The 13,265-nt window shown below is 51.3% G+C and overlaps 1 protein-coding gene across 4 annotated transcripts in view; it reads right to left on the bottom strand.

The window, feature by feature from the left end:
* Positions 1-13,265, bottom strand: part of GSG1L (GSG1 like) — a 278,788-nt gene that overhangs the window by 28,300 nt on the left and 237,223 nt on the right. For 3 of the 4 annotated variants that reach the window (XM_034951145.4, XM_034951144.4, XM_008959906.4), the window contains one exon: positions 12,492-12,659. The exons of the other annotated variant lie outside the window; for it this stretch is intronic. In XM_034951145.4, coding sequence (XP_034807036.1) covers positions 12,492-12,659 — 168 coding nt within the window. The remainder of the gene's footprint in view (positions 1-12,491; positions 12,660-13,265) is intronic. 4 annotated transcript variants of the gene reach the window in all.

The raw sequence follows: 13,265 nt of genomic DNA on the forward strand, positions 1-13,265 counted from the left end.
TCCATTCCAGCATTTACAGCTGTCGCTGTCATTGCCTCAGGAAAGGGATATTTTGCAAGAAGCAGAGGAAGGGCTTCAAAGGTATCGAAAACCTCTGGATTCAGGGCAGGCAAAACCCACAGGAGGTCACGGCACTGCCCTTTGCCCCAGAAGAGACAGAGTCCCCCAAACTGGGGACAAGGAACTTCAGAGCAGGAGCTAAGTGTGAGTAGATGCTGTGGTGCCTAGAAAGATGGAAGAGCCCCAGGGAAAGTGACAGTGACAAAGGCACCTGTTCAGACGTGAACAGCACCAGCCCTATTTTGCAGATGGGAAAGTTGAAGCGAAGACAGATTTGTAACTTTTGCCCAGTTTCTTGGTAGCCTGGCTGTCCAATACAAAACAGAGCCCTGTTTCAGTGTTTGTGAACTGCCATGGGGTAAAACCGTGGCCGAACTGAAGGGACCTCTATGACATCACTGAATGTGGAGCTGGGAGGAGATTTGCACAATGGGCCTTCGTGAGCAGTCCTGGTAGCTCCAACCCTGCAGCTGGCTTGTGGCAGGGCTGGGATCTGAGCTTGGGTTTATGGTCCCTGGAGCTACAGCAAGTTTCCACGGTACCCTGCCGACTCCCAGCAGGCAGGGGATTCCTGATCAGACCCACCCCAGGCAGGCTTGCACTGTGAGGTCCTCATGGAAAGTGGGGCTGGGGACCCTCCATCACTGGCTTTGCCAGAACTGCTGCAGAGGTGTTGGAGGTGACTGTGCCATGTCACAGTCACTGTCCCCAATAGCCCACCATAGTCTGGAGTCTGATGGAGGCTGGGTGTTTTCTCTTTTTAAGAGAAAAGGTGGATGAAGGCAAGTGATGGAGCTGGGAGACTCTGAGGACACTGAGGGAGGGTTTTGGGGAGGACCAGAACTGATATATCACTAGGAGGCCACACTGTACCTGCTGGCCTGATTCCAGGGCCGAATGTGGCCACAATAGCCAGGGGTGTTATCAGGGGGCCTACCAGGCCCCATCTCTGCTGTGGCAGGGGTGGGTGTCATGTGCCCTGGGGCCTCCCCAGCCTCCACTGCCCCTGCTCCAGGCTGTCATTCCCCGCCATGTTCTCCACCCTATATGGTTCCATCTGTGCCATCCTCAAGGCCAGCCCCTCTCTCTCTGGCCCCAGACTGGCTCTGTTTCCCAAATATCCAGCCACTGCCTTGTATGAATTAATAGCCTACATGCTGTGCTTCTGCAACTATCTGTAATAAAGGACTAAGACTCCCCCCACCCCCTTAATTTTCTTCTCTTTTTTAGACATGGGGTCTTGCCCTATTGCCCAGCCTGGAGTGCGGTGGAGCAATCATAACTCACTGAAGCCTCCAATTCATGGGCTCAAGTGATCCTCCACCCACCTCGGCCTCCTGAGCAGCTGGAATTATAAGTGTGTGCCAACATGCCTGGCTCCCACTTAATTTTCAATCTGTCTTGAACCAATTTTTTCATAAAAAATGAAAATGAAATGAAAAAAATGCATAGAAAAGGCAAGCATGAGTGTCCAGCAATGTCAATTTGTTATGAAAGCTTCCATTTATCTCAATTTCTGTCCTTACATCATGAAGGATGTTTGCAAACGGGCAATGGTCCAGGGACCACACTTTGAGTAGCACTGTTCTGTAAGGCCCTTTTCTCTCCTCTGGCCTTGGCTGGCCACATCCACCTCCTGACCCTATGACTGGGGCTTCACCTGCTCTATCCTCCAGCCCAGTACTTCGCAAATTTAACGGTGCTCCAAGATCACCCGAGAAGCTTGTTCACATAAAGCCTCTGATTCAGCAGGTCTAAGGTGGGGTCTGAGATTCTGCATTTTGAGTAGGCTTCCAGGTGAGGCCAGCGCTGCTGGGCCCAGGCTTTGGCCAGGTGAGGGGCTCAGCCCAGCCCAGGCTTCCCATCCTCTCCCCATGGTCCTGGTGGCAAATGGCCATGATCAAAGAGCCAGCCACCTCCTTCCCGCCTCTGAAGCTCCCTCCAGCTGGCAGATATTTAAAAGAAAGCATGAAAGTTCAGGGAGTGAACATTCCTTCCAGATTCCTTCCAGATGTTCCTTTCAGATGTTCCTCCCACCATCCTTTGATAATTTTTTCACTTCAAGGACCAGCTCGTGTTTTCACCTCCCCGTGTATGGGTGCTGGCTGACGATCCGATCACATGAGCCGCGTGAAGGCTCTGAATCTCCACGGTGCCATCTCCAGTTTCTGGGCATCGCGTTCCTCTCAAGAATGAACGGCGATTTCAAAGGACCCCAACACTGGGTGATGGCGTGCAAGGTGTTACCGAGAAATAAACTTCAAGCAGTGAAGACAGATGGATGAGATGGAGCTGTGATTGAACATGTCTCAGAGGCTAGACATCTAAGAAACAGTCGCAGAGGACAAAGAACATATTGATTTTTAAATAAGCAATTCACGATGGAATGAAAAATGGAATTAAAAGGAATTTTGGGCAAATAAATGACTGCAGGTAGTAAATTAAGATTCCATAACATCACGTAAAAAGGGTCATTGCAAGTTAGGGGGAAATAAATGGGTTTTTAAGAAGGACTTTTTTTTTTCTTTTCCCATTTTCTGAGTAAATATCATCATGATATAAAACATTTGGAAAATAACACAGAAGGAGATAAAGCCATGCGCATGTCAGTGCCTTAGCTTGATCTTTACGTGTAATTTACAGTTTTGTCTCCCGTTTCTCCAATACTGGGTTTTAAAAAGAGACCTCGGCCGGGCGCGATGGCTCACGCCTGTAATCCCAGCACTTTGGGAGGCTGAGGCGAGTGGATCACAAGGTCAGGAGTTCAAGACCAGCCTGACCAACAAGGTGAAACCCCGTCTCTACTAAAAATACAAAAAAATTAGCCAGGCATGGTGGCGTGTGCCTGTAATCTCAGCTACTAGGGAGGCTGAGGCAGGAGAATCGCTTAAACCGGGGAGGCAGAGGTTGCAGTGAGCCAAGATCACGCCACTGCACTCCAGCCTGGCAACAGAACGAGACTCTGTCTTAAAAAAAAAAAAAAAAAAAAAAAGAGACCTCTAGATATTAACACCTTGAAGTTACACTTTGGTTATTTCTAGAATCGCATGGGTTAGCAATGATTACCTGGCAATACAAATAATCACTGGCATGGTGGTGGTCCCCATCTCAAAACCCCATCCCCAACTTTGACAACCCCTAAGGAGTCCCTCCACCCATAAAGGCCCTACCGACAGCACGAAACCTCCAGACCGGACTTGTCTCAGAAGTCCCTTTCAGCACCCAGACGACGCCAGGAGGGAGAACAGACGTGAGGATACCTGAGGCGTGATGCTGCCTAGCTCGGTGGAGGAGACGGTGGGGAAGGTGTCAGGCAGCACTCCAGCAGAGAGAAGAGTGGGTCAGAGCTGCACAGGCTGGAACATGGCCGGGCTGGGGAGCTGTGTATGATCAGGAGATGCTGCGTGCAGGGCAAGGGGCCCGGGGTACATGGTGGGACTCTGAAGTTATGATGAGGAATTGGGTCTTTGTCCTGAGAGCCATGGGAAACCACTCCAGTGTTTTAGGCAGAAAGATGGGAGTCCTGTTACCCTGATGACGTTAGCATATTGAGGAGGCATTGCAGCTTCTGGGGTGAGAGTAGATTAGAGGGGACAAAAATGGGTGTGCAAAGATCGTGAAGAAAGTTGCTGGATTCACCCAGGTAAGTCCTGTTGCAGCCACAGACTAGGACGATGGAAGTGGAGGCAGAGAAAAAGGAAGGAGACATAAAGAGAAGGCCCTGGGCTTGTGGTGAGCGGGAGGGTCATGGGTGGTGAAGAAGCAGCGGCATCTGTCAGGACTGCAGGTTTCCAGCTTGCACAAGCAGAGCCACTTATGGAGGGAGAGATGGAAATAAGACTGCGTTTGGGGGCGTGAATATCATGAATGAGTCTTGGACATATTGATCTGAGGTGCCTTTGAGAATCCAAGTAGAAACACCAAGGAAGCAACTGCATATGGCATCAGGTGGGGCGGAGCGGGTTCTTCTAATATGGGGGCCCTCGGCCACGTGGCCCTGGAGGATGAGGAGCTGCACATCATAGAAGGGAAGACAGCCCTGTAGGAAACCAGAGACGGCGTCGGCACACAGGACCAGGAGAAGTGGCTGTGGGAGCCGAAGAGAGAGCAATTCGGGAGGCAGGTGGGTGCCGTGCCAGGCTGCCGAGAGCTGCTTCGTGGAGTGAGGGGGTGGGAGCCAGATTGGAGGGGGCTGGACGGTGAGTGGGAGGTGAAGATGTGGAGACAGGCCCTTCACAAGGCTCCCCCACAGCAAACAGGAGAGAGAGAACAGGAGCCATTGGGGCATGCGGTTGACGTGCCCATCCCTGCTCAGCCAATCCGGTGAATGTGTAAGGAGCCAGGTTGAGGTCACCCCTTCCCTGTGCACAAACCACTTTTGTCCATGCTGGTTTCTTGCAGATCTGAGATCTGATGGCTTTGTGTTGGGCTGGGAGTGCAGCGAGCACTGGCATCAAGGAAGGGGGTTTTGGATGGTTCCTACTCCATCTCCTCTCTCTTAGAAGATAAATGCATCCCAGTGATAGACAGATAGCTGCTACCACCAGCCTCCAACCCCAGACACCGTGGGAGGAGAAGAGAGATCAGAGACCCAGGCACAACTCCCACCGAGGCGCTCACTCTCAAATCACACCAAGTTGCTTAGATTTTCCTAAATGTGCTTCGTGTGTCGGCCCCTCCTGGCCTTTGCTTGTTCTGTTCCCCGTGCCTGAAATAGCCTTCCTCACCCACTGCCAATCTGTCTGGTGAATGCTGCATGAGTATTGAAAAACTCAGCTCAGGGGTCTCTTCTGTGAAGCCTCTTCTATCCTATACCTCCCACTGGGACTGGCCCCTCCTGCCTGAAGCCACTTCCGGGAGACTCGATTGTGCCACCCAGTGCACTTTGCTGTGGTGTGAGCAGGGGGCTGTGAACTCAAGTGTTTCAGCCTGTTGTTGCCATGCGGGAACATGGGCCCAGTGTGGCCAGATCTCTGCTTTGTCATGAAAAGCCAAAAACCTTGATTTTTGATTTCTTGTATTTTTTTTTTTTTAGATTCAGGGGTACACGTGCAGATTCATTACATGGGTGCATTGCATGATGCTGAGGTTGGGCTTCAGTTGATCCCATCACCCAAACCCTGAACATAGTACCTGATAGGTGGTTTTTCAACCCTTGCCTTCCTCCTTCCCTGCTCTTGCAGTCCCCAATGTCTGTTGTTCCCGTCTTTATGTCCATGTGTACCCAGTGATTAGCTCCCACTTATAAGTGAGAAAATGCCATATTTCTTTTTCTGTTTCTGCAAAACCTTGATATTTTAACATGAAATCTCCTGATTTTTAAAACTCAGCCCAAATTTAAGAATTTTGGGCCGGGCGCGGTGGCTCACACCTGTAATCCCAGCACTTTGGGAGGCCGAGGAGGGCGGATCCCGAGGTCAGGAGATCACGACCATCCTGGCTAACACGGTGAAACCCTGTCTCTACTAAAAAAATACAAAAAAAATTAGCTGGGCGTGGTGGCGGGCACCTGTAGTCCCAGTTACTCGGGAGGCTGAGGCAGGAGAACGGCGTGAACCCAGGAGGCAGAGCTTGCAGTGAGCGGAGATCACGCCGCTGCACTCCAGGCTGGGTGACTGAGCGAGAGTGTCTCAAAAAAGTAAATAAATAAATAAATAAATAAGAATTTTGAAACCACCATGCAAGCTAAACAAAACACATCTGCAGGCCAGATTCTCCAAGGACTACCATTTGCCGCTTGCTACAGGCCCCCTTTTCAGGCAGGGAGTGTATCTTATTTGCCCTGCACAGAGGGAGGTCTCTAACAGAGGGGTGGGGTGAGGGGGGCGGGGGCAGGGAGAGGGGAACCCCAGCTTTGTTTCCAGAAACATAATTGTATCATTTCATAAAGTCCTCACAACAAAGCCTCAAGGTAGGCATTAGCTCATTTTCCAGCCAGGAAAATTGAAGCTCGGAGAGGTGAAGCGAGTTACCTGGGGACTCACAGCTAGTAAACTGCGAAGTTAATTCCAACCCTGGTCTATTTCTTCAGGCGTTCCACAAGGGCTGAATGCATGAAGTCAGCCAGGCGCTCAAACAGTGTCTGCAACAGGAGGCACTGCATAACTTTCTACTATACTTAACAATAGAATTAATATTGTTTTTTTGGCTTGGTTTGGTTTTTCAAGACAGGTTCTTGTTCTGTAGCCCAGGTGGGAGAGCAGCGGTGCCATCATAGCTCGCTGAAGCCTTGATCCCCCGGGCTCAAGTGATCCTCCCACCTCAGCCTCCCTGAGTAACTGGGACCACAGGCACATGCCACCACATCCAGCTAATCTTTTAATTTTTTTGTAGAGACAGGGTCTTGCTATGTTGCCCAGGCTAGTCTCGAGCTCCTGGACTTAAGTGATCTGCCTGCATCAGCCTCCCAAGTGCCAGGACCACAGGCGTGAGCCACCGAGCCTGGCCTAATATTGTTAATAATTAATACCGTAATTGATTGGGCCTCTGTGGTTCTAGGTGCGGGGACAGAGTGGGAACCAGGAAAAGCAGGCTCCCTGCTCTCGTGGAGTGTGCACCGAAATGGGCCAGACATAAACACGAAAATAAATAAACAAGTAATTTCAGAGAGTCCTAAGTGGTACAGAGAGAGGTGCAGGGGTCCCAGGAAGGAAGATCTGCCCTCCCAAAAAGCTCCGGGGGCTTCCGTCCCCCACACGGTGCCACGTTCTCAAGTGAGGCGGGTCATTTGTTTGGCACAGCTGAATTCCCTCTGGGATCCAATCCAACAGGTCTCATTTTCTTCCACACATTGTTAAACCAGATCTGAGCATTAAGTATTCAAGAAAGCCCCAATCTGCAAATATTTACCTTTCATTCAGCAGCATCTGACCCTCCCCTTGGGAGGCCCGATTAAGACGAAGGAGGGGACGACAGGCAGGGTGACGCTGGGAGGGTTTAATTCCAGATGTTTCTCAGGGGTGGGGCAGGAATTGGGGGGTGCAGGCCGTCCAATCCAGCAAACCCAACACATGTGCATACTGGTCCTTCCACATGACCATGTGCACATGCATACGCACACGCACACAGACGCGCACACACACACATAATATGCCTTTCTTCGACAGCGCTGAACACCATTTCAAATCTGCCCAACTGCTCCTCAGCCATGCAGTCGGCTCTTGCAGAGGGTAATCCAACAGGACGTGGGTGGTGGGGGTAGGGGTGGGAAAGGGACAGTTTAATTTCTTCCTGTCCATCAGCCCCCGCAGGGCACTACCTTGTCGCTGGTCTCCAGGAGGACAGCAGGAAAGGCTTGGATGAAATGGGCTCCAGAAAGCCCTCTCCCACAGATAGGAAACGTGGGGGCGTGAGGGAGCCCATGAGCTCTGTCCCACAGAGTGCATCATACCAGAAACCCACTCACGGTCTGTCTCTCACCTCACCTGCCCCTCCTACGATGAACTCCTCAGCCATGGGACTCCCTTTACTCTCATTGCGTGCCCAGGTCCTAGCTCAATACCCAGCAGAGATAATTGATCAAGCCTGAGAGGCCACACAGCACAGGGAAGGACTATGTGGCCTGGGCTTAAATCCCAGCTCTGGCACTTACCAGCTGTGTGACCTGGGGCAAGTCGCCCTCCCTCTCTGTGCCTCGATTTGCCATCTGTAAAATGGAGGTGACAATAACACTTACACCCAGAAAGGCATCGCAGAAATTAACTGAGTCACATCTGAGGTATTTAGAGGAGAGCCTTATACAGGGCCACAGATAATAACGGGATTATCAGCCATGCTTCGAAACACCCTCGCCATCTCCATCCTAAGCTGGTCATGACCAAGCTCATGCTTCACTCTGGGGTCTGGCGAGGGCATTAGGAGCAGAAGGGACAGGAACTCACACACAAAAAGCCCTCCATGTGCCAGGCACTTGGCGCGGCATGTCACATGGGTTTTCAAATTTGAGCCTCCCTGAGACACCAAGAGCTCTGGATTCTCCCATCCTGGGTCACAGGAAACAGGCTCAGAGGGGCTCAGCGCCTCACCCCAAATTACATAGCAGCAAAGAGATAGATTTGGAAAACTCACTCCAAACCCCTGCTCTTTCCACAGCACCCTCTGTCCCCCGTGGAGGAGAAGGAAACCTGGGCAGGTGGGGCCATGGATCGCCCTCCCTTGAGTCCCTGGCTGCGGCTCCAAGGATGCTGGCCACTGTAAGATGTCAGCCCTGCATCTGAGCCATCCTGCAAACCTATGCAGACATCTATGTGCTCTGAGCTCTTTGTAGGGAAAGCACAAAAAAAAAAAAAAAAAAAAAAGGAAAAGAAATAGAACAGCCTGGCTAAGCTGAAATGCTCTCCTCAGAGGGGAAGGGAAATAAAATTTGATGAACCTCTGCATAATGTTCATTAAGAATGTGTAAAGTGATGTTCTGCACATATGCTGGGAAGAATTCATCTTGGGGCTGAGCTGCTAGGAGCCATTGGAACTGGGGCACCAGCAAACAGCAGCTTCTTGTTGATGGGGTACGGAGAGGTCTTGTCTTCTGCCTCAGCAAAATGAGGTGTGTTTTACCCACAGATGCCCAAGGAGGTGAATCTCTGTAGCAGGGGTGGCAACTGACCGCAGTGCTAATGGGGCAGCTTTGGACATCTGGCTGCTTATGTGTCTATTGCAAACACTTGCTGAGTGCCCACTCCGGGCCCTGTGCCATGCTGGGCATTGCCACCATCCACAGCCTGGGACGAGATGAGCCGCATGCCAGGTTAGCCGGATCTTCCTGGCCACTGCTGCCTGGCCCGGGACTGAACACCTGACCTACACCGAGCAATCACATCCTCTCTCCTGGGGCTTTGGCATGGAAGTGCTGGGGCACTGAATCAGCGAGATGATGGTGGAGACGGAAATAAAAGAGCATGAGGGAGCCAGGGCTGAGGCCTCCAAAGACAAGAGTCTAGTCAATCACCAGAAAACCCTGAATGAGCTCCTAGTAGGCGCCTGGCCCAATTCTAGGCTCCTGGTCCACAGTGGGAAACAAGACGGCATAGGTCTTCTATCCCAGAGCTCACAGTCTGCAAACTGGCAAACAAATAAAGAAAATCCTGGCAGGTTGTATCAGGTGCTATGAAAAAATAGAAATGGTGCCAGGCATAGTGGCTCATGCCTGTGATCCCAGCACTTTGGGAGGCTGAGGTCAGAGGATTGCTTGCGGCTAGGAGTTTGAAGCCATCTGGGGCAACCAATAGCAAGGCCCCCATCTTTACTAAAAATGAAAAAATTAGCCAGTCATGGTGGCACATGTTACTTGGGAGGCCAAGGAGGGAGGACCACTTAAGCCCAGGAGGTCGAGGCTGCAGTGAGCTGTGCTTGTGTCACTGTACTCAGTCTGGGTGACTGATATGGTTTAGCTGTGTCCACCCAAATCTCATCTTGAATTGGAGTGCCCATAATCCTCATCTGTCATTGGAGGGATCCAGTGGGGGGTAATTGAATCATGGGGACAGTTACCCCTATAATGTTCTCATGATAGTGAGTTCTCATGAGAGCTAATGGCTTTATAAGGGGCTTTTCTCCACTTTGCTCGGCATTTCTCCTGCTGCCGCCATGTGAAGAAGGACGTGTTTGCTTCCCCTTCTGCCATACTTCTAAGTTTCCTGAGGCCTCCCCAGCCCTTCTGAACTGTGAGTCAATTAAACCTCTTTCTTTGATAAATTACCCAGTCTCAGTTGTGTCTTTATTAGCAGCATGAGAACGGACTAATACAGCAACAGAGTGAGACCCTGTCTCCAAAACATAAAAAATAGCAATGGGTTAGAGTGTCTAGGATAAGGTTGTGGGGAGTGTGTGTTTAGACCCAGTGATCAGGAGAGGCCTCACGGAAGCATCCCGTGGCACAGTAAGTAGAAAGGTCCCAAGGTGGGGAGGCACTTGGAGTGCCTGAGGGATGGAAAGGAGGCTGATGTGGCTGGGGAAAGACACAGTGGCAGGCTGAGAGAGGGGCCTGTTACAGTCAGGGTACCTGTGTGGGCCTCCCCACCCCATGTGCTGCCATGCTTCTCTTCTGACTGAAGCCCTCCCAAGGGCCCCACAGACAGTCCAGCTCCTCATTGCTGCCCCACCCTGCAGCCTCCTGTCCCCTTCCTCCTCCTCGTCCTCTGCTGAGCCCTGAGGATGTGCAGTGATGCCTTCCTGCCACTGAAAGGCGTTAATGCCCATCTCCTTCAGCTCCCCCAGAAGTAGGCCCTGTGATAAGGATTTGGGTAAAGGTAGTTTTCTTGAGGGGAGGCGGTCCCAGGAACTATGGGTAGGGAAGAAGGGAAGTGCGACAGGGAAGGGACGGAGCCAGCAGAGGATGTGATAAAGGCTGATCCCTGCTAAGGGCACCTGGAGACCAGTCCCATGGCAGAGCGTGCCCCAGGCCGTTTTGCACCCAAGGGTGGGAAGGTGGGTCTTCATCCACCAACACCCACCAACTCCTGACAGTATCAGTCTCCTGGGCATTCCAGTAAGCCCCATGTGTTGGGCAAAGCAGATTCTGGGGTCAAAGAGGGTCCTCAAGGCTGAGAGTCACATGGACTTGTGAGAAGCCCCCAGCCTGTTCATGAACTGTGAGTACTGAGCAGATCTGTCCAGGGCATAACAGCACCTGCATGGGCTCAAGCAGCTGCCTGAGTTAAATCCTGGGGCTACCTCTTGAATCTGGGTGGCCTGATCCTGAGGCACTGCCAGCTCTGATTTTCTTCATTCTAGGAAAGAGCCACCCAGACCTGGGGCCCAACTCCCCTTCCATCACTGTGCAACCTTACATAAGTGTCTTAACTTCTCTGAGCCTCAGTTTTCCTCATCTGTAAAATGGAGCTAACAGTCCTAACTGCATAGTGAAGTCTTAAGGATGAAATGAAATTCCTGGGCACAGGGCCTGGCACATAACTTGTGCTCCATAAATGGCAGTTATGATGGTTGGCTCTGACCTAGGGCTGCTGTTCTATATCCCCTCTCTCAAGAGGAGAGACTGGGAGCATAGGGACCCCAGGCCAGATCGGCCATTCGTGGGTACCTCTAGGTGCTGCTACTGATTGGGATAGGCCTGGGAGGCAGACAGAGCTCAGAGAGAGTAACAGCCTGTGATTCTGCAAGCCCTGCCACAAACATAGGCACAGCAGCTCTAAGGATGTGGGCTGAGTTAAAGAGGGCAGCAGACCCTGACAGCCCAGAAGAGACTGGAGCAGCTAGCAGGGTGTAGGTTGACACTAGGTTGGAGAGTGGTAGTGGTAGCTGGCCCATAGGAGCAGTTCTGGGTGGAGCCAGGAGAGCAGTACAGAGTGAGGTGGATACAGCAGCAACAATGAACTCATCCCCTGGAGGAAAAGCTCAGAAATTTCTGGTTTCAGGCTGCTGATGCTCTCTCTGAGTGGCTTCATCAGAAGAAGGTGTCTGGGAGGAGTTCTGCCTAAGGATATCTCCAGCTTCTAAACTCCTGAAATTCATCCAGCCAGCCTTCTGCCTGTCTGTCCTTCCACTCATACCTACTCATCTATACCTCTGCCTACTTACTTATCAATCCATTCATCCAACCATTCATCCATCTACCCATCCACCCACTCACCATTCCATCCATCCATCCATCCATCCATCCCTTCACCTACCCATCCACCACTCATCCATCCATCCATCTACCTACCCATCCACCAACACACCTATCCATCCATCCATCTACCTACCCATCCACCAACACACCTATCCATCCATCCATCCACCTACCCGTCTGTCCACTTGTCCATCCATCCACCTACCTATCCACCCTATCCACCCAATCATCCATCCATCCATCCATCCATCCATCCATCCATCCATCACCTACCCATCCACTCACTCACCTATTGATCCATCCATTCATCCAGCCATCCATCTACCTACCCATCCACCCGCTCACCTGTCCAGCCATCTGTCTATCCATCTACCCACCCACTGTTTATTGTCACCTCCTCTAATCCCAGCTGGACCCTGAAGACTTGGGTGATTACATGTAGTTCCCAACATCGAGAAGCCATCCTCCTCCTGCAGCCATCACCAATCCCACAGCTGGGTCCTCTTTTCACTCAATGCCATGACAGAGCCCAAGAAGGAAACCTTGGTTCGGCTTCTTTATCTCTTTATCATGGTTCCAAGAAGCATAGGACCTAATGGTAAATGCTCAAACTTGGTTCCCTTCTGGGTTTCTAGTGCTTTGATCACATAAGCCCAAGGCAACCTCATGACCTATAAAACATTAAAATATCCCAGAAATTCTGACATAGTGGCGTCCAAACTCTGCCTTCTTCTGCCTCCCCCCTCCATAACCCCTCTGTCATACCATTCATTCCAGTTTTTGACTGGGGCCCGGTGGCCACTGAGGCCAGGCCGTGGGCTTTAGAGTCCCCGTGGTGGCCAGAGGTAACCCCCTGTGCACTGACCTCTCCCGGAAGTACTTGATGGCCTCAGGGTCTATGAAGGTCGGCTCTTCCCGGTAGCCCTGCTCAAAGACCTTGCGCTTGTGCCGGAACTCAATGACCGTCTTGGTGTAGGAGTTGAGCGTGGTGACAGAGGCTGCCATGCAGCAGGTAAAGGAGCCCCACGCCAGGCTGCCAAGAGATCAGGAGAGAGATGCCATCGTGAGGGTGGGCAAGGGACAGGAAAAATCCCACACCCACCAAACATTCATTCATCCCTGCATGGCTGCCTTTTCCTCTGGTACTTAAGCAGTTACTGCCACAGAGAAGGATAAGACTTGGTCCCTGCCCCACTCACAGTCTGGGAGACAGAGAATTATCTGCACATTGTGATGCAGATGTAACAGAGTTCATTATGGGGAGGCAAGAAGAGAGTGAATCATTCTGTCCAAGGGGGCTGGCATCAAGGAAAGTTACCCAAAATACAGCGACACTTATGTTCAGTCTGGTAAGGAGAGTGAGAGTTGGCCGGGGGAAAGGGCATTCCAGGAGAAGGAATAGTGTGTACAAAGGCATGGAGGCATCAAACAGCAGGGAATGTTCTACAAACTGTGGGAGGTTTGGGGAGCAGAAGTGAGGATGCATAAGAAGATTAGCTGGAGTTGGTGATGGAGAAGGAGATGGGGGAAGACACCCTAAAAGCTCATTTTTTATGAAAGTTAAGTTACCTTTGTTCATGTATGACCCTGGGAAAGATGCCAACCCTTTCTGTTTCACATTCCTCATGACTATTTTTTT

Source organism: Pan paniscus, chromosome 18 (assembly GCF_029289425.2).
Source record: "Pan paniscus chromosome 18, NHGRI_mPanPan1-v2.0_pri, whole genome shotgun sequence".
NCBI lineage: Eukaryota > Metazoa > Chordata > Mammalia > Primates > Hominidae > Pan > Pan paniscus.